At 40.7% G+C, this 19076-nt stretch overlaps 2 protein-coding genes across 5 annotated transcripts; both read left to right on the forward strand.

The window, feature by feature from the left end:
- Positions 1-122: 122 nt before the first annotated feature.
- LOC311264366 (Fc receptor-like protein 5) lies at positions 123-6554 on the forward strand. Of its 4 annotated transcripts, XM_084365188.1 has the most exons (11): positions 123-214; positions 311-337; positions 529-804; positions 933-1226; positions 2385-2657; positions 2753-3085; positions 4619-4672; positions 4763-4873; positions 4982-5006; positions 5145-5238; positions 6353-6554. In XM_084365188.1, exons 1-11 carry the CDS (start codon positions 160-162, stop codon positions 6371-6373), a joined length of 1563 nt encoding a protein of 520 aa, XP_084221314.1. In that variant the 5' UTR covers positions 123-159; the 3' UTR covers positions 6374-6554. The 4 variants fall into 4 exon arrangements, with proteins under 4 accessions (XP_084221314.1, XP_084221315.1, XP_084221317.1 ...); XM_084365189.1 differs by lacking the exon at positions 4619-4672; XM_084365191.1 differs by lacking the exons at positions 4982-5006; positions 5145-5238; positions 6353-6554 and having other exon boundaries at positions 4623-4672; positions 4763-4867.
- A 6741-nt stretch (positions 6555-13295) lies between these two features.
- Positions 13296-18936, forward strand: LOC311270288 (platelet endothelial cell adhesion molecule). The gene is made up of 13 exons (XM_084375068.1): positions 13296-13418; positions 13513-13539; positions 13658-13784; positions 13873-14048; positions 14539-14710; positions 14999-15105; positions 15201-15473; positions 15575-15880; positions 15974-16075; positions 16455-16482; positions 17845-17893; positions 17992-18057; positions 18789-18936. Exons 1-13 carry the CDS (start codon positions 13361-13363, stop codon positions 18870-18872), a joined length of 1575 nt encoding a protein of 524 aa, XP_084231194.1. The 5' UTR covers positions 13296-13360; the 3' UTR covers positions 18873-18936.
- Positions 18937-19076: the final 140 nt, after the last annotated feature.

Below are 19076 nucleotides of genomic sequence, written 5' to 3' on the forward strand. Positions count from 1 at the left end.
TGTCCAACATCACACATATGGCTAAAATGAAACCAAACATGAAGCCTAACCTGTTATCTTCCCGCAGCACATGTGTGACACCCCTAGTGTTTACGCACACACACATACACACACACAGAAACACACTGAACCGAGCTAAGGAAACCATGTCAGAGATAAATGCAGAGCACTGTAATGAAGAATCTACAGACTCTGAATATGTTGCCAATTTTGGGTGAGTTTGTTGAATTTTATTCATGATGACGACAAAAATAAATCTGTGAATGGTCTGATATTGTTAATGAAATGTGACGTTGATTTGTTTTTTCAGCACTGGCAAGTTTGTTCATCAAGATAAGTAAGTTTGTTAAAGTGGTGCTTGAGATATGGAGCTCTGTTTGCTGAGAGATCTTTCGTTTGTCCTTGTTGGTTTAGAAATGCTCTTAAAAAAAATTGCCATCTGTATCTGCTCATACTCTCTTTTTAAACTTGTAATGAGTGAATTTCAGGGCTCCACACAAACTCCAAGTGATTCATTTCTTTCTTCAGGTGGATCGACCTCTCTTCGCCCCTTGCTGACTGGTCCTGACATGGCCTACCTCGGCTCCAGAGTGACTTTCTGGTGTACTGCACCTGACTCCCCTCCGCCAGTCACCTACGAGTTGATGGTGGATGGTGGAGTCTTGATCGGCACAGACATCGAAGGGGACCAGAGTGGGAGATTCGTTCTAAGGGTCACTGCAACATCAGAGGGGTCATACCACTGCAATGTGACAGCTGGAGGAAGTACAGGTGTCAGCAACAGCATCAAGCTGAGTGTCGTCAGTGAGTAAACACAGACATAGACGTGGAACTCATTCCTTTTGTTCAAACTTTTAAGCACTGGAGGCAATCATTCCCGAACCTGACCTCTTCCTCTCCTCCTCAATCTGCCATAATTTCTGAACTTCTAGCTCCACCGTCAAACATCAGAGTGACGTCTGAACCCTTCCCCCCAGTCGCATATGAGGGGTCACGCTTCGTATTGAACTGCACCGCAAAGGGCTCCCACCTCTCCTACACCTGGTTTTTCAACAGAAAGGAAGTAACATCTTCTACTTCTCCTGCCTTCCGACTCTCTGGCAACAAGCTAGTGATGGGAAAGGTGACTCTCGAGCATGCTGGGTCGTATTATTGCATGGCTACGTCTAGGGTGCAGGACACTGAGAGGTTTTCAAACAGCGCAATGGTGCAGATGACAGTCAAAGGTATGTGTCAACAAAAAATGCAAACACTGAAGGCTTAACAGAAGGTGGATTTATTGAATAACTCATAGTTGTTACTTTGGTCTAGAGTAGACTGAAATATCTTAACAACTTGTGGATGAATTGGCATGAAATCTCATCATCAGCCTCAGCTTTACTCTGTGTTCAGTGCTAATTATGAAATCATAGCATGCTAATGAACTGATCTTAAATTCCATCCAGCAACACATAAAGGCCGAAACCCTTTAGATGTTTTAGACCCATGATGTTTCATCAATCCTTTTTAAATACACAGTATATGGCCAAAAATTATGTGGACACTGAGAAAATGGTCATCTTGTTGCAAAACCATGGGATTTTGGAACCAGGCTGCAGATAGTCACTTCAGATTTGGGAGTGATGTTGGGCAGTAATGCTCACAGTCTCTCTTTAAAACTGCTTTATCGCAATTTCCTTTATCCCATTCCGTACTTTTATTTACATTTTATACAATTTAATTAATGAATAACAAAAAGAGACCAACTCAGATAAAAACTAACACCAAAAAAACCCCCAAAAGCATAAAACAGAAGAATGCAAGGCAGAGTACAAGGGAACATTAGGTTTAGGGAAGGGATTGTGTTTAGGGTTACAATTATTTTTTGTCCAACACTTTGGGAGGACGTTGATAAAACTCTTCAACATAGTTTTTGACTGAAAAGAAACTGAAACTAGAAAATATGTTGGGTATCAATCTACTGGGAATGATGAAATTGGCTGATAAACATATATTTTTTTATCATATTGCTTTATAACTGTCATGAAGCTGTTAACAAGGACATGGAAACAGCCAAATTTACCAAATTCAAATGTCTAATTAAGGATAGAATAAATTGTGGACATGGAAGAATTAATCTTGCAATCAGAGAAAGAAAATGGAGCAAGATTATTTTCCCCGAAAATGGACTCAACGAATTGTCATTCCCGTCTCACCCAAAATTAGTCTGCTTACAGTCTGTGTTAGTGGTAGTTATTGACCTAACTCAAAACAAAAACAGCCCTAGACCACCATCGTCCACATACTTTTGGCCATATACTCCTGATTTACACAGCTGCCTGAAGTTTCTCTGCAGACTAACATGTACTATGTCATCCCTTGTCCCCTTCTCATTCCTCCTCCAGTCAACGTTTCAAAACCAAGGATCTCTTTCTCAATCTCCAAAGAGGGAGCCAACTACCATGGCAATGTGACATGCTGGTCAACAAGAGGGAGTCCTCCGGTCAACTTCTCTCTTTCACTAGATGATAGGGAAGTGGGATCTGTCACAGCAACTGAATCCCTCGCTGCCTGGTTTCCCGTTGCCATAGTACCGGGGCTGGACATGGGTGTGGCTCGATGTCGGGTGAATACTGAGGTGCAGGAGTTGACGAGTGAGCCTGTGACTCTGGTTGTGGGTATGAGCTGCACAGACATTAAAAGGAAATGTGTCTTCCTGTGATTGCCTGTCTTTAGTTCTGCTCTTTGATGATCTGTCTCTCGTTCTGTCCAGTCCCAGTCAGAGGAGATGTGAGAGTGGAGGTTGAGTATCTCTACAGAGCTGACTCCGAACTGGCTGCAGCCAGGCTGAGCTGTCAAGTCAGCAGAGGAACTTTCCCCTATGTCTCCTGGCTCTTCAACAACTCTGTCCTTCCCTCCGAGACACATGTGGACTCCCATATCCAGCCTGCCCTGTCTCAGTATGCTGTAGCTGACCATAGACGAACCCTCTTTCTGGCAAAGCTCGGCCCAGAGGAGTCTGGGTATTACCGCTGCAGGGCCAGGGACAGCTACGATGACTCTGGTCCCTGGGTGGAGAGTCCAGCCGTGCTGATCCGAGTCACAGGTGAAAAGATCAGGATTAGGTGGTGAACAAAAGTTAACCCTGTTCACAAAAAGTTTGATGATTAGATTGATACCATTCTCATCTTGGTACGGTAAACAAGAAGCTTATGCAATAAGCTGGTTAGTTTAGCTTAGCATAAATACTAGAATAAGGGGGAAACAGCTAGCCTGGCTTTGTCTAAAGGTAGCAAAATATTACTACCAGCACCTCTAAAGATCGCTGATTAACACATTATTAATCAGTGTAAAAGTGACTTACAGGGCAGCGACGTCCTGGATTTTTGTTGTGACTGTGAGGTTGCCAGACAACCTGTTCAGACTCCAGGGTCATGCTGGGAACATGGTAACTTGGGACCATGGGAACAAAGGACCTTGAGAACATAGGACCCTGTGAACATTGGACCATGTAAATGTAAGTCCCTTGGAACATAGGGTTTAGGGAACCTAGTACCCTAGAAATAAAGGGCCTTGGAAACGTAGTCATGACAAAGGGTCTTATGTTCGCAGGGATAGGTTTTCTAACACAAAAAGAGGTTTCATTGGTATCTACAGAATATTGAACAAGGGAACATAGCACTTTGGGAAATAGGACCTTGGAAATTATGACCCTGGGAGCATAGAACCCAGGGAATGTAGGTCCATAGGTAAAAAGCACCTTGGTAATGAAAGACTTTGGGAACATAAAACCCTGAGAACATGGGGCCATGGGAATGTCGGACCCAGGAAACATAGGATCCTGGGAACACAGGACCTTGGAAACCCATAACACTGGGAACATGGGACCCAGGGAACTAAGAATCACAGGAACATAGGACCTTGGGAACTTAGTACCCTGGGAACAACCCAGATAGTGAAATTGTACTAGACACCCTCATCTGGCCCACATACCACGTGGAATGATGGCACTTGGGTGGTCTGCTTCTGTTGCCAGATCTGAGCTACAAGCAGCCCATAGCATGACAAGATGTCAGACAAGAGGGAACTGTATAAACCAAAGCTGGCCTAAGTATTTTTTTTAATAACTAGCATGTTACTAAGTAAGCTTTAGAGGTGCTCCGAGGCTGATCTTTTTACTTTACAGTACCAAGCTTTTTTCCCCCCCTATTCCAGTCTTTATGCTAATATAAGCTAACCAGCTGTTGGTGATAGCTTTATATTGACCATATAGCAGTTAGAATGGTATTATCTAATTATGATTGTTGGTCTTGAAGAAGGTCTGAGGGGCTGAATAAAAGAGAAATACACAGAGCCACAATATGTGAGATTTATTTCCTATTCTCACGCTAAGCTAACCAGCTGCTGGCTCCAGCTACATGTTTAATGTATGGATATGGTGGTGATACTGATCTTCTTGAGTAACTTTCAGTAAAAACGCAATTAAGCATATTTCACAAAATGTTTAATTATTCCTTTCCCAGACTTATTTTTTAATCCATCCTCATCTTCACATTTCACATGAGCCTTTTTTATAAATGTCCTCTTTGTGTGGGGTCTCTGTGCTCTTTACCACATCACACTGTTTACTCTTGATCAGACAGGTACCTTATCTCCATGTCTCCAGCAACACCTTCCACTGAAACACCACAAAGTAAACAGCACATATCGTTTCTTTAAATGCCTTATACGCCGCTTCTACAGTATGTTATACTTCACTTGCCTTGTCCCTTCCCTCCCACAGACGCTCCCATGACCAGCATAGAGGCCATTACCATAGCGTTCTGCTGCTTCCTTTTCCTGACGTTGGCAGGGTGTGTGGGTTGTGTGTACATCATGTTTGACCATGAGCAAGGTGTGTGTGTCCATGTATGTTTGAGGGAGAAATTAATTGACTGGAAATATGTAACTGAATTTATATTGAGTGTTCTCATTTCTCCACCTCTCATTTTTTGTTTCACAGCTCATGACCACGTTGCTACAACAAAGTAAGCTTTCTCTTTATGGAACTAAAATGTTTTGATACTTTTCTATCAGCTGGAGGGCCTCTGGTTTTTGAAGTACCTCAGAAGGTTTATTGGTCTTTAACTCAAATGAACCTGTTCAACACTGTTTGTGCCTTCCAGTCCCAGTTCTGATGCACTACCTCTGTCCTCACCCCTGTCCCAGTCAGAAGGAAAACACGATGATACTTCCTCTACAGACTCAGATCAGAATCAGGTATACAGGCCTGCAAAACACATAACAACACTGCATATAAGAGAGAGTAATAAATATAATATAATATAATAGAGAAAAAATGACTTTCTTTGAAAGAGATGCGTCACTTAAAAAAAACTAACTATTATTTATTGCTCGGTGGGAATCATTAATTCACCTCATTTTTCAAATATGCTGAATCGTCTGCTTGCCTTTAGACAAATGTAATATTTTCACATTTTTGTATTTTCACTCAGAGCTAGCAATTAATTGTAATTAATCACGTAAAATGAATTGAACATGGTGTCTGTTTTAACTATAATTCGAGTTAGTTATTATTTCAGTTTTCGCCAGAAAACTGGGGAAATGATTCAGAAATTATTAGGAGAATACAAACCCATCAAATGAAACGTCACCCGATTATGTTCTACCGTGACCAAAATAGTTTTTGAGTCAGTGCACAGCAGGCCTACACAGCATTTGTCTACAGGCACGCATACAACTAAAAATATATGAAAATACTTTCTTAATATATTTTTTTGGCTTTGATTGGAGCATTTCTTTTGAGGAAATTCTTTATGAAATCAAAAACAGTTTTTGATATTTGTTCCAAGAATGGACAAAAAACATTTTAAATGTATTAACCAACTCTATATGCTGAAATTAAGTGTCTGTTTTGTTTTTAAAGATGCAATATGTAAGAATGTGTCACCTAGTATTGAATTCACAATCAGAACAAATGGGGGGCATAATATCACCAGTGTAACAGATAACTGACACATACTGCAGCTGTGGTTCGCTAGTTAGCTCAGTTAGCTGTGCAGCTAGCAGTCTGTACTGGGAGCTCTGAGCAGTGGGTCAGTGTTGGTGTTTACCTCACTAACACAGGAGCTTTGGACCGGGATGGTTCAGAGCTACAGTTGGCATGCTAACTTCAGTAGATATCTCTGCAACACAATACATAGACGTCATAACATCAAAACTGTTATTCTTTTCATATTCTATTGACAATTTATTTCATTCCTGACTGTTTTCTACTTAAATTCTTACATATTGCACCTTTGATAATATCTGAAACAATGTGAACCAGGTATAAACAAGAAGACATCATGACTGTTCTTTCTCTCTGTTTTAGACTGTAGAGATCACAGTTTGACACAGAAGGAGCCTGCACCTCTCATCAAATTGTCATTATTTCAGTTTAAATCTTCAGCTATTTCTGTTGTTATTGTTGTAGTTCTGTCAGTATTGCAATTCTGACTTAACCTGTACTGCCAAGTTACCTAAAAGACGCTGTAGAACATTCAGTTAAAAAGAACAAAACTGATGTACACTGTCATGTTTATTTTGCAAATAAAAGTTGTAATCAAAAATGATGTTTAGTTGTTTTTTCAATGAAAATATAATGCTTGACTACACCTTCATCTCTACAATATGACTGACTTGATGTTTTCATATCCACATTTTTGAAAATATAACACAACACCTTGACATTTATGACATGAGAGAATGGATTCATCTTGTGATGTTTGTAAGGGAAATTCTCCTTGTTCAAGTAGAGAGTTGCTAATTCTCTGAAGAACTTCAGAATCAGTATCATGAATCAGATCTCTTTAATACATGCAGCATGGAGAGAAGACCTGAAGTGTTCTCTCCCGTCTTCCAAATGTTTCTGACTTAAATACAAAACAGAGTGGGGGGTTACAACATTTCTTCACAGAACAATGACCCCTTGATGTTTGGTGGATCGTCTCTTTCCCAGGACAGTGACCCTTTTGCTTCATTAGAATGTAAATGTCATCTACCATCTATCTTCCTGTAACACCTCAGACGAGAGGCAATTGTCTCTCGTCTGACTCTATGACACTTACAGCAAAAGGGGTTTCTCCCCTTTTGTTCTCACATCCTGATATGGTGTTTACAGTATATTTCTTACTGAATGGAAAACTATTTAATTTCTCACATTCCTCCCTTTTGACACAAAGTGTCAACACACATTTCTGGGAATTAAATTTAAAATTTAAATAAAACAAAACCATTAACAGCAAACAGCAATAACAAAACAACGACAAAAAAAAATCACTTAATTTGACCTCAAAAATTATGACTCTTCGTTACGGTACATACAACAACAGCATTAAAGCAAATCAATTAGTTCACCAGCATTGAAATCCAAAAACCATTTTGTTCAAACTACTAAACTATTTTTTTTTTTTTTTTTGTTATTATTCGGTGATCAGCTGCGCTATTGTGGTTGTTCTGATGTCATCTTCCTCTGGGCTCACTTGATTCTGTGTAGTCGGCATGCCAATGTCACTTTTGTCCTCTGTGTCTTCTTTGGACCCTCGTTGTTAACAGTCCATTGTCATCCTTCTGTGATGGATGGGTGTCTAAGTATCAGTATAATGACATCAGTTTGACTGGTGGTTGCAAGTGAATCAGTGGTGGTGTGATAGGTATGAATATATGAGGACGTTTGGAGTCCAGTTGTTGCAAGCTTCTGAATTTGCAGGAACAGCTCTCATCTTGCTGTTAGGCTGAAGACCAGGATTGGTCTACAACGCTTGTGGTGACCAACCCGATGATGAAACTGTAGCCACGATCGTCCACCAGAAGTCCTCATCACTTTCCCCACAGATTAAGTTGTCTTCTTCTCAGAAGAATAATCGCTGGAGAAGGTTTACACTCGAATTCCTGGATCTGGATTCACGTTTCTCCCTCAGCTATCCAGACACAGTTAGAGTCATTCACAGGTCTCCCGGCTAGATGTAGAATCAGGCTCAGATGGGGCAGCTTTTACCTGAGGGAAGAAAAGCTTCAAGACATAGTTAAGCTCACAACAATATTTTAACATGTCATCATCCATTCCTGTCAGAGTTAAACTGTTTTGAGGAAATAGGCTGTTCATCATTCTCATAGGACGGCCAGTCAGTACCTCATAAGGAGACAATCGAGTTGTCTTATGTGGGCAGTCTCTCATAAACATTAATGTAGGTTAATTAATGCAACATTAAAGAGGTAAAACCTCAACTATTAATAAATTGTTTCTGTCACTAATTTTGTTAGTTTTGTTTTCAGGGTCTGGTTAGCCTATTCCACTGCACCTCCACTAGCTGGATGGTAGACATGTTTTTTTTTTATTATTATTATTTTTTTTTTAGGTTTATCTACAGGCTTTCAGAGAAGCTTTGAATTACACTATTTATAAAATAAGACCCATTATCGCTAGTTAATTTAGATCGAAGGCCCTCAACATGGAATTACGTCTCTCAACAATGCTTTTGTTACTGAGAGCAAACTGGAGCGACTGTAGCATTTTTACATTGGAAGCATTCAATCCATTTCGGAAACATGTCAGCAATCCATCATTAAACGCTCAAAGGGACCTTCAGGTTTAGGATGGCTGACAGGGGCATTGCTACACCTCTGCCAACATTATTAATTGCACAAATTACACAATTTTTACAAAAATTACGGCAAAAGTTGAAAATCCTGGCGCATACCACAATGTATTTACAATATCCAACATCCCCCCTTTTGACTCATGGTCAAGACCATGAGTCAAATTTGCCAAAAAGGGAATATAGCTTTTTTCAGTACTGTGCCTTCATGCAGCCTTCATGAGGCTAGATGAGTTTTTTGTTGTTGTTTTTTTTTTAAAACTCAGCTCCTGTTTGAAACAAAAAGACATCATTAAGGGTGTTGGACAGACAAAAGCATCTGTAGAGTGGGGGAGGCAGGTGACAGAGCAGCTGCCTTTGACACTGGGACAACAGAACCTGTATGAGCTTGACATTTGCATACCACTACAGAGACAGGTAGAAGTAATGCAGACAAGAGGTTACTGATGGGACTTCTATGTGCTTTAAGTTCACTGTAGAAGTAAGGAAACGTAAGTTATGACACACATTAACTGCATATTTCAAGTCATTGTAAAACTCTGACGTTCTGTCCTGTTCCTAAAAACAAAACGAGTTATTGCAAAATATTCAGCTGCCCGAGCAGACAGGAAGTTTAGCATTTTCAACTATGGCATTCTCAGTAAATATTGCATATGAGACACAAGGGGATCCATCGGTCGGATTTCTCATAGCAGAACCATCTTCAAAAAAGACAAAGTTAGGGTTATTAAGGGGTGTGTCAAATAATGCATCCTGTGGTTTTTGACACAGACATGGATGTGGTCCTCCATCTTGAGCTGTATGGACCAAAGTTGATGGGTTAAAGACACTACATTGTTTTAGAGTGACATGAGACATTGTTAGTAGCACATTTGTTAGTGCAAAAGTCATGCTTTGATTATGTGAGTAGTTTTACTAAGTGTTAAAAGAGCAGACAGCATGCAGAACATTAAGAGTTAGAGGACAGATAGTGATCAGCTGTGGCCATATCCTTCTTTTTTTTTTTTTTTTCAATTTTGTGATCTTTGCGCAAATTCTAGGGTTTGGTAGGCCTAAACAAAAAAAAAAAATAAAAATTTCAAGGTTGATTTAAGTCAGTAGAGGCTGTTTCTGCCTCAAAAGTCAGTCAAAGTCAGTCTTGATCAAATGTTTTCACCCATGTGTGATGTCATACAAGGGTTGGGAGATCTCCACAAAATTAAGAATCCATGGACAACAATAGCCTGCTAAATCCAATAAGGCAATCGTTTGTTTTTCTCGTTCGCAGTTTTGAAACATCCAAGATTGTCTGGATGTGGTCAGGACCCAATTTTCAACCCTCCGGAGTATAATAGCGCATTAAATTTTTTAAAAATAAGTTGCAACTTCGTCCTTCTAAACTTCAGGACCGTTTTCTGCCAGAAAACAAAGTGGAGACACTGTTTCAGTTCTTGACAATATCCATGTATCGTAAAACACATACAAATTATCAATATACTGAAAACAAGAGCACTACCACACAATGGCTGCTAATGCAACACGTTCTCAGCTCCATAGCATGCAGAGTTGGACTGGTGAAGAAACCCTATAGCATCTTCATCCAAGAATAAAGCTTACCATTGAAAGAGAAAACAAACCAGAACTGTGAGTCAGGATGAACAGGAATGCTAAATCTGCATTTGTTAAATCAATTACTGAACCCCCACCGTCTGATAGAAATTTTGACATTAGTGTTACAACATCTGCTGGATGCTCAACAACTTCACACCTTAAGTGTTTTACTGGTCTCCACCCCCCATTTGGTTTCTTAACAGGCAAGATGGGGGAGTTACATGGTGAAATTAGGGATTCAACAATGGCACCTTGAATTATGATAGACTAAATGACAAGAGCAATGACTTTAAAAAGCTTTAGGGCTGAGCGGATATTGTTTTTTATCTAGTCTAAAAGTTGATTTCGACTGGACAATAATTATCATAATAATAATTTGCATCTTTTATATTCCCAAAAATCAAAACTAGAGCCCTCAAGCTACCAGAAACTGTTAGAAGCAATGCTTAGTCTTTAGCAGTCAATCAGTGTTTCTCTCTGTCTCTCTGTCTATGTGTGTGTGTGTGTGTGTATCATTATTTGTGTCTAAATGTTCTTCTCTATGTGTTGCTCAATGCTCTGACCTTCCTCCACTGTCTCCTCTGCCTTTGTCACGAGGAATCCTGGAGAATGAACAGACACCTTTTGGTGGTGCATGTGGCCAGGATTCTTCTGGATCTCGTCCCTCTTGTTGTTTAAGCTTAGGGGTAGCACGATCATGTGATGTATGCCCATAGCCTTCCAATCTGCAGCATCAGCCTTTTTGTCAGTTCTGTTGCACTCTCCTTGACACGTTGGATGTGAACCCAGTCTCCTTCTCCTCTTGCTGTTTCTGTGAGACTGCCATCTTTGTCCAGGACTCTGTGGTCCACACATCTCCAGTCTTTTGGGTGCCAGGTAGTTCCTGCAACCTCCTTGAATTTGTTCGGCTGACATAGGGAACATCATCCCCTCTATGATCTTGACTCCGCAACCAGTAGTCAACAGAAGCTGCTATTGGAGAAAAGGTCTTTTTTGGAGAAGAAGAGTTAATTTGTGTCTCTTTAGGAGATAGGGACAGGGCTGACAGGTCAGGGTGTATTGGTGCCCTTCCCCCCTCTCTTGCAGAGTCTTCCTGGTGTTCTTGACCTCATGTGGAGAAGGTGTCGTTGAAGGAAGTGCTGTAGGTGTGGAGACAGTACGGTATATGGAGGAGGCCCATTCCTAATTCTGGCCCTACATTCTTGTTTCTCCTTCTTCCTCTTACTCAAACTTTCTTTTCCCATTATTTCAATCCTGCTACTGATTTTGCAAAATCATCAGTCTATCTTTTCCTACATTCCTTTTACCTTTTCTTCTAACATACTCTACACCATCTTAACATTCTGTAATTTGCCTTTCACCGAAAACACCCCATGGGTGACATAGTGCCAAAGTTGAACATCCTCAACCACATTATTTCCCCATTTGTCTGCCCTTATTTCAGCAGGGCCTGTAAAACGTTCAGCTAGAGCTTTTAATTTCCCAGTTTTGTTCCTCCTGTTTTCAATTGACTCACTGGGACAGATGTGCTTAAACTTTCAATGGGCTTATCTTTCACACAAACTTCACAATCACACTGATCTTCCCATACAATTGTATGGTTGGATCTCATCAAGTAGACACTAACTTTGGGTAACTTATTCAGCCAGGTGGTTTGTATGACACATTCGTTCCGAGCAACGCACCCTTGTAGCATACAAGCTGTATACTAGTCACTGAATGTCACCACAAAGTTTATTCTTTACATTCTTATTTCATATATATATATATATATATTTCCACTCATACGCCCATTTTATTGTAGTGGGGCCTATCATATCATATTATACTGTATAATATCATTATATTACAGTATTTAATATAGGATCATATTATTATTATTATATTATATTATTATATTACCTGTTATCAGGTTTGCATCAAACACTCCTATTCAATTTCTAAGTCGTCTATAAGGATTATCTAGAACTCCTTCAGCCTCTTGAAATCACAGTATATATATAATCAGTTCTTTTGCAAGCTTTACTTAGTAGATTACAACAGCCTCTTGCTGTGTTGTTACTTTAGTTTCTTTTTTTTTTTTTTTTTTTTTTTAGTCCAATACCACACAGGAATTACATGGAAGTCCAATACCACACAGGAATTACATGGAAAACAGGCGCCCCCAGGGCCCTTTACACACAAAAGTCCAATACCACACAGGAATTATATGGACAAACAGGCGTCCCTCATGGACCCTTTACACACGTGAACTCACTACCACACAGGAATTATGTGAGCAACCTAGGTTTCACAATAGAGCAAATGATTCACAACACCGTACTCACTTATTAGATGGAGCGTCCGCTGTCTGCCTCCCGTGCCTGACTTCAGGTGGGATCCAGTCCTCCGTTTGTCGGAGCGGAACTTTCCCTGAGTCTCCTTGAAACTCCTGCCGACAGTTAAACCTTCAGTCCAGGCTCAGGAGTCAATCAGCAGAGCGTCCATCCCATCCTCGTCGCCAAATTGTAAGGGAAATTCTCCTTGTTCAAGTAGAGAGTTGCTAATTCTCTGAAGAACTTCAGAATCAGTATCATGAATCAGATCTCTTTAATACATGCAGCATGGAGAGAAGACCTGAAGTGTTCTCTCCCGTCTTCCAAATGTTTCTGACTTAAATACAAAACAGAGTGGGGGGTTACAACATTTCTTCACAGAACAATGACCCCTTGATGTTTGGTGGATCGTCTCTTTCCCAGGACAGTGACCCTTTTGCTTCATTAGAATGTAAATGTCATCTACCATCTATCTTCCTGTAACACCTCAGACGAGAGGCAATTGTCTCTCGTCTGACTCTATGACACTTACAGCAAAAGGGGTTTCTCCCCTTTTGTTCTCACATCCTGATATGGTGTTTACAGTATATTTCTTACTGAATGGAAAACTATTTAATTTCTCACATGTTCCAGAGAGGGAGGGGACAGCAGGGAGGTGTAATGTAACACTATCAGCTATTTGCACATGTTTCATGTGTGTGTGTGTGTGTGTGTGTGTGTGTGTGTGTGCGTGTGCGTGTATTTTTCATAACCACACTGCCTCAGCCTTGCAGTGAAAACGGTCAAAACTCCTGCTTTGCAGTGTCTAGTGTAATTACATTTGTAGCATACATTTGTATGAAAGGCAACAAGTTCTCTTCAAGAATGTTTGCTTCCCTCTTTGTGATCGTACTGGGTAAGCTTATCAACACAAACACCACTGCAGTATTTTCACAATTTTGAAACTCTTGTACTCTTGTTAACTATTTATTTCTTTTTCCTCTCTACAGGGTCGTGCTACTGTAGTAGGGCGAGCGGTAAGTCAGTTGTGTTGTTTGTGTGTGTTAGTGCGTGTACAGTGAATTAATGCACCTTTGTAGCGAATGATTTGTGTTGAGTGTTTGTGCTGTGTTGTTTAATTTATATTTTTGATAGGTCAGTCATCTCTGGGTCTTCCACAACTGTTTGGCCCTTCAGAGGCTTTGGTGCAAACTGTTGCAGAATTAAATTGTGAACTGCTCACTTACCCAGAGAATGAAACTATCCTGCTGCAGCTATTCAAGTGAGTGTTTGTTCACACTTAATCTAACCACTGTATTAAAATGTTAAAGTAATGATAGAAAATCCCTCTAATTACCAACCTTTTCCAGGGTTGGTAACCGTAGCTGGTTGTTAGCTGAATACACCTACCAGGCTGGGGTGGTGGCAACCTTGCCCCTGTTTGTCAAACCTGACCATGAGGGCGACCTGGAGTGTGAGGCCAGAGGGCAGAACAACTCTCTCATAAAGCCCACTGTCAGCAACAAACACTACCTGAAGGTTATTGGTGAGTCTTACGACGTGTATATAGCCTGTATATTTTATGTACATGTCTTCCCTGTAACAGCAGCATTAATCGTAATGGGCATGTTTGAAAAAGACTCAACACAATGAGAAACACATTTCTCAAAGGGCATGTTTCTGTAAGTGGATATTGTTTTTTGACAGTATGCAGTGGTGGACTGTGGTGGATGTTGAGCTGAGGTTGAGGGGAATGTCACTAGTTTTAGCTATTTGATCATAAACCAAAAATTACAGGAGTTCACTACAGTCATTAAATGTATATTCTTAAGGAACCTTATTTTACAGCAATCAGTGAGGTGTTGTTGAGTTAATGGACAAAGGTCACCTGTAAGACCAATAGAGAAATGAGTCGGCAAAGAAAAAAGGAATTACTTACTTACTTTACTTCCCTAACAAGATGGTTCTCCCAATAAGATTTATTGTTGTTCTCAAGTAAGACAGGATCTCAGTCTGTTGCTGTGTCTGTCCTGCAGAACCAGTGAAAGGCGCAGAGATTGAGGTCCTTTCAGGTCACGTGGATTTATTTGAGGGGGACACGCTGGAGCTCGGCTGTAAACTCAAAGCTGGAAATCACGTCTCCTACAAGTGGCTGCTGAATGGTCGGCTTGTGTCTCAGTCTCCTCTCCACCATCTCTTGATCAACAGGTCAGTGGAATCACATTGTCTCTGGTCGGCTGTTACTGCATTACTGCATAACTTCGTGGTTGCCAGGTGGTTGCTGTGCTGTTTTTAGCAGTTCGACAAATTAATTGGTTATGTTAACTAGTCTGTACTGTGGGTAATGGAGATTTTTACATTTTGCAGTATCGTGTTTGTAGACAGAAATCTACAAAGATCTAAAAATCCTTATTACTCTATTCTACTTCTCTCAATAAATCTATCCAATAAAGTCAAAATCAAGTCACTGAAATGATTATCTGTGTCACCCCTCAGAACAACTGCCCAGGACAGCGGCTCCTACATGTGTGTCGCCGCCAACAGCTTCAACCAGACAGAGTTCTTCTTCGCCAACAGCTCTGAAGTAGTAATCACAGTCAAAGGTTTGCTGTCAGCTGTTGTGAATGAACTCTGTTTTTTACAGCTATGACACGGTTTCTTTGAACAACATTACACTATCTACATCTTGTTCCCTCAGACTTGGTGTCAAAGCCTGACATCTCCTTCACCGTGTTAAAGGAGGATCTCCACTACTATTTTGCTGTGGTCAGCTGTCAGTCAACTAGAGGGACTCCACCTATCACCTTTTCACTTTACAACAGTACAAAATTCGTTGACAATGTGACGGTTGAAGAGAGAATCGCCACATTTAAGGTTCCATTGGTTTTGCCCCAGCACTTGGGATTTCTTCAGTGCCAGGCAAGAAATGGAGACGGGGTCACATACAGTGAAAAGATTCCTCTGGAAGTTGGTATGTGCAAGGTTTAAAACTGCTGACATTACACCGTGAAACACAAGTTTTTTCAGTGATTGTCCACAGTGTCTCTTTTCAATCCTTAATGTCTTCAACAGTCCTGGTTGGTGGGCCTGTGACGATGCGTTACGACTACCACATTGGTAAAAACTGTGCTGTGATCAGCCTGAGTTTCTACTGCAAGGCCGCAAAGGGAACTCATCCACGGTACCAGTGGTTCCTCAACGGAACCCTTCTACATGACCGAGGAAGCTTCTACTATGTGGTCCACCAGCCTCCAGAACAGTCTATACTGATGGTGTCAGTAGGGAAGAGCAGCGCTGGGATGTACCACTGTGAAGTGTCAGACAGCTTTGACAACACCACCGCCATAAGAAGCAAAGTGCGATATGTGCACAAAGACGGTACAGCTGATCCATTCTATTTCATGTAGGACAAACATCATTGTGACAGCTGACAGCTGGTTTAATCTCTTCTTCCTCTTCCTGCTCCTCCAGTGCTGAATCGTATATCCGTCTGGGTGGTGGCAGTTGTCTTTGGAAGCTTCACATTCTTGGTTCTCCTCGTCTCCGTTTGTTGTGGTATTGGAGTGGTGTTCAGTGAGTTCCTGAGTTTACATTTGCCCCTTTTCCACTAAAGTAGCTTTTGATCTTGAACTGGTACCATTCAAGATTCTCAGAACTTTGATGCTATCTCACATACCAGCCCACATTTCCACCAGTTTTGAGTGGGAGCATTGTATAATCAAGGATGCGTCATCAATGGTGAATCAAAGGAAAATCTGCTAGTTTTGGCTTCAACCTTGGTGTTTCTGAACTAATTTATTTTTGGGTGAAATGCACAAGAGGTGTGTTAACTGGGATGGAACCAGTTCCATGCTTGTGGAAATGAAGCAGATGAGTCCTGTCATTTATCTGTTGCAGCTAACTCCTCATCACCTGCTCTAACTATGAATAAATGTTTTTACTCTTCTTTCAGGGCGAAGGCATTATGGAGAGAAGTCTCTGTGAGTCAGTTTTTCTTTTTAATGCTGATACCCTGAAAAATGATGACCATGTTTCTCATGAAGCTGCTACTTCTCCCTGTAGGGAGAAGGGAGCTGCTTGATCCTTCACCAGTCATTTATTTTTTTTCTTCTACTAAGGAAGAATTACACAATGGCAGTTATTCCACTATGATGCAATTAAATGAAACAATGGCAGATGATATGTGAAGTAGAATGGAAATACAGCCCGCTCTAGTTGAACTTTTTTATTTATGCTCACACATGAAATAAAATAGTAGTGATATACCGTGCTTTGCATTACACCTTGCAACAGAAATGATCTTGTTATAGCTCCAGATAAAGACTCTTGTTTACAGTTAACACTCAGTGAGCTGGGAGGAAATCTGGGCTTTTTTTTTTTTTACTTACTTTATTAGACAGCTTGACACTGTAGACTGACAGTAAATGTGGAGAGAAGGGAACAACATGTGAAGGGACTGAGCTAGAATGTGGTTATACATGTATTTGACCAACGGGATGAGCAGGTCACGTATCTTTAACCTCTTTTGGTTACCAAGGAAGTCAAACAGTCTCTGATGTAGCTTACAGCCACAGTACAGTATTGCCATAAATATGATGATGACAGCAAACGCCCAACTGGTCTGAATTTGAATTATCTTGAAGTGCAGGTTGTTCACTCATAGCACTGTCCTCTCAGTGAGTAGTCAAACACATGAATGTGGAGAAAGAAAATACAGTCTGTCCATATTTTTACATTTCTTTCACATTTGATTTCTCTAATTATGCCTTTAGTGAATAGTGTCTTGCTACACTAAGACTGAAGATTCATTTAATGGCATTAACACAAGACAGTATAATGCAAGTTCAGTTGTAATTCCCCAAGGTATATGCACTATGTACTAAAACTACACAGGCTAATTAATAAATAATAATAATCAAGTCAGAAAGTGTGGAGGATGAGTTCAGGAGTCTCACAGTTTGAGGAATGAAGGAACAGACTGTGGCTGGGTGGGTGTTGTCTTTAAGTATCCTTTGGGCTCTGTGCAGACATCTCACTTCACAGATCACTGATGCTCTGTAGATGGTACCAGTGATGTTCTGGGTGCTTTTAATGATGAGTCAAAAGAAAGATCCATCATGTTTATTCATTTGGCTGTAATTGTATCATGTGCACTCTTCCTCAGGTTGTTGAAAGCTAAATCTCAGAAACAACACTGACCTTGGTGTCCTCAGCTACAGCACTGTGTGTAGTTAGGCCTATATGCTGTAGGATTTTATGAATGTTTACAACTGCACTTTTAATAAACATTGCCCGTCATGGGGCTGTTGTATATGTGATAACTGGCTTTTTTCTTCTCTCAGGATGGACTTTGAGATGGAGAGAATGGTACCTGTGTATCATGGCAAGATGGTCAGTCACTATTCGTGTACAGTATCTCCATTATTTAAAGACTGATCTGTTTTCATCGTAGCACACTGTGTAAGCTGCTCAAGTGTCTCTCCTTACAGGATTTGTCTCATTACAATGAGGACGCTGATGTGGTGAATGCAGCCAGAGGTGGTGAAGTTGACCAGGTGAGATAATCAAATAAGGTCACAAGGTTATTTATTTATCATTTAAAGGTGCGCTACGTAGTTTTGGGGATGACATTTTAATCAAAAGGGAAACCCCTCACTGACAGATTTTTTATATCTTAACAAACTAAATAAACAAACTCTTTGTTTTCATCACTGAATACACAAACAGTTTCATACTGTTTTTCTTTCCCCACCTTTCTAGCTTCAAACAGTATTCTGGGGACCTTATTTTCCTCTGAGAACAGCTTGTTTATTGAGTTAAACATGTCTGAGTTTGTATTATTACCTCAATAATATTGTAAATATCAAAATTCCCAACTCCAAAACTACATAGTGCTCCTTTAACAACAACAGGGTTTCAAGACAAAACTGAGTGGGGGTCCTTTTTAGATACATCACAAAAAGAGAAACAAACACACTATGTTAAAGCGCCAAATGCGGAGGATGAGTTCAGGAGTCTCAGTCTGAGGAAAGAAGCTGCTCAGTAGTCTGGTGGTACGACATTGGATACTTCTGTATCTCTTGCCAGATGGCAGCAGGGTGAACAGACTGTGGCTGGGCTGGGTGTTGTCTTTAAGTATCCTTTGGGCTCTTCGGACGTCTCACCTCATCAATATTGCACAAATAAATATAAATAAAATAACTGAGTGAAATGCATCAACCGTTATCACTTATTTGAACAAGCAAGCAGTCGAACTGTCCTGCTCATCGGTCTGTCCTCTCCTCAGGCATCTCTTGTCTCTGTGGATGAATGGCCCCAGATTGAGGAGGAGAAGAAGACGTTGGAGGATGAACCAGCTGAGGAGCCCTGATGCTTCAGACTGTTTGCTCTGTAAACACATGCTGTAATAGTTTAATAAACATCTGCTTCTGGTGCTCTGTGCTGTCAGTGTGAATACTTAGATCGTCTATCTCTAAAGTGTGTGTGGTGGTGAAAGTGGTGAGAAGAGTCGCGCATGATCATCTTTTCCCGGATCCGAACAGCTCCGCCCCTGTGACGCGCAGCCGCCTGCGCA

The sequence above is a fragment of the Pagrus pagrus genome (assembly GCF_965226575.1).
Source record: "Pagrus pagrus genome assembly, chromosome: 2".
Taxonomy (NCBI): domain Eukaryota; kingdom Metazoa; phylum Chordata; class Actinopteri; order Spariformes; family Sparidae; genus Pagrus; species Pagrus pagrus.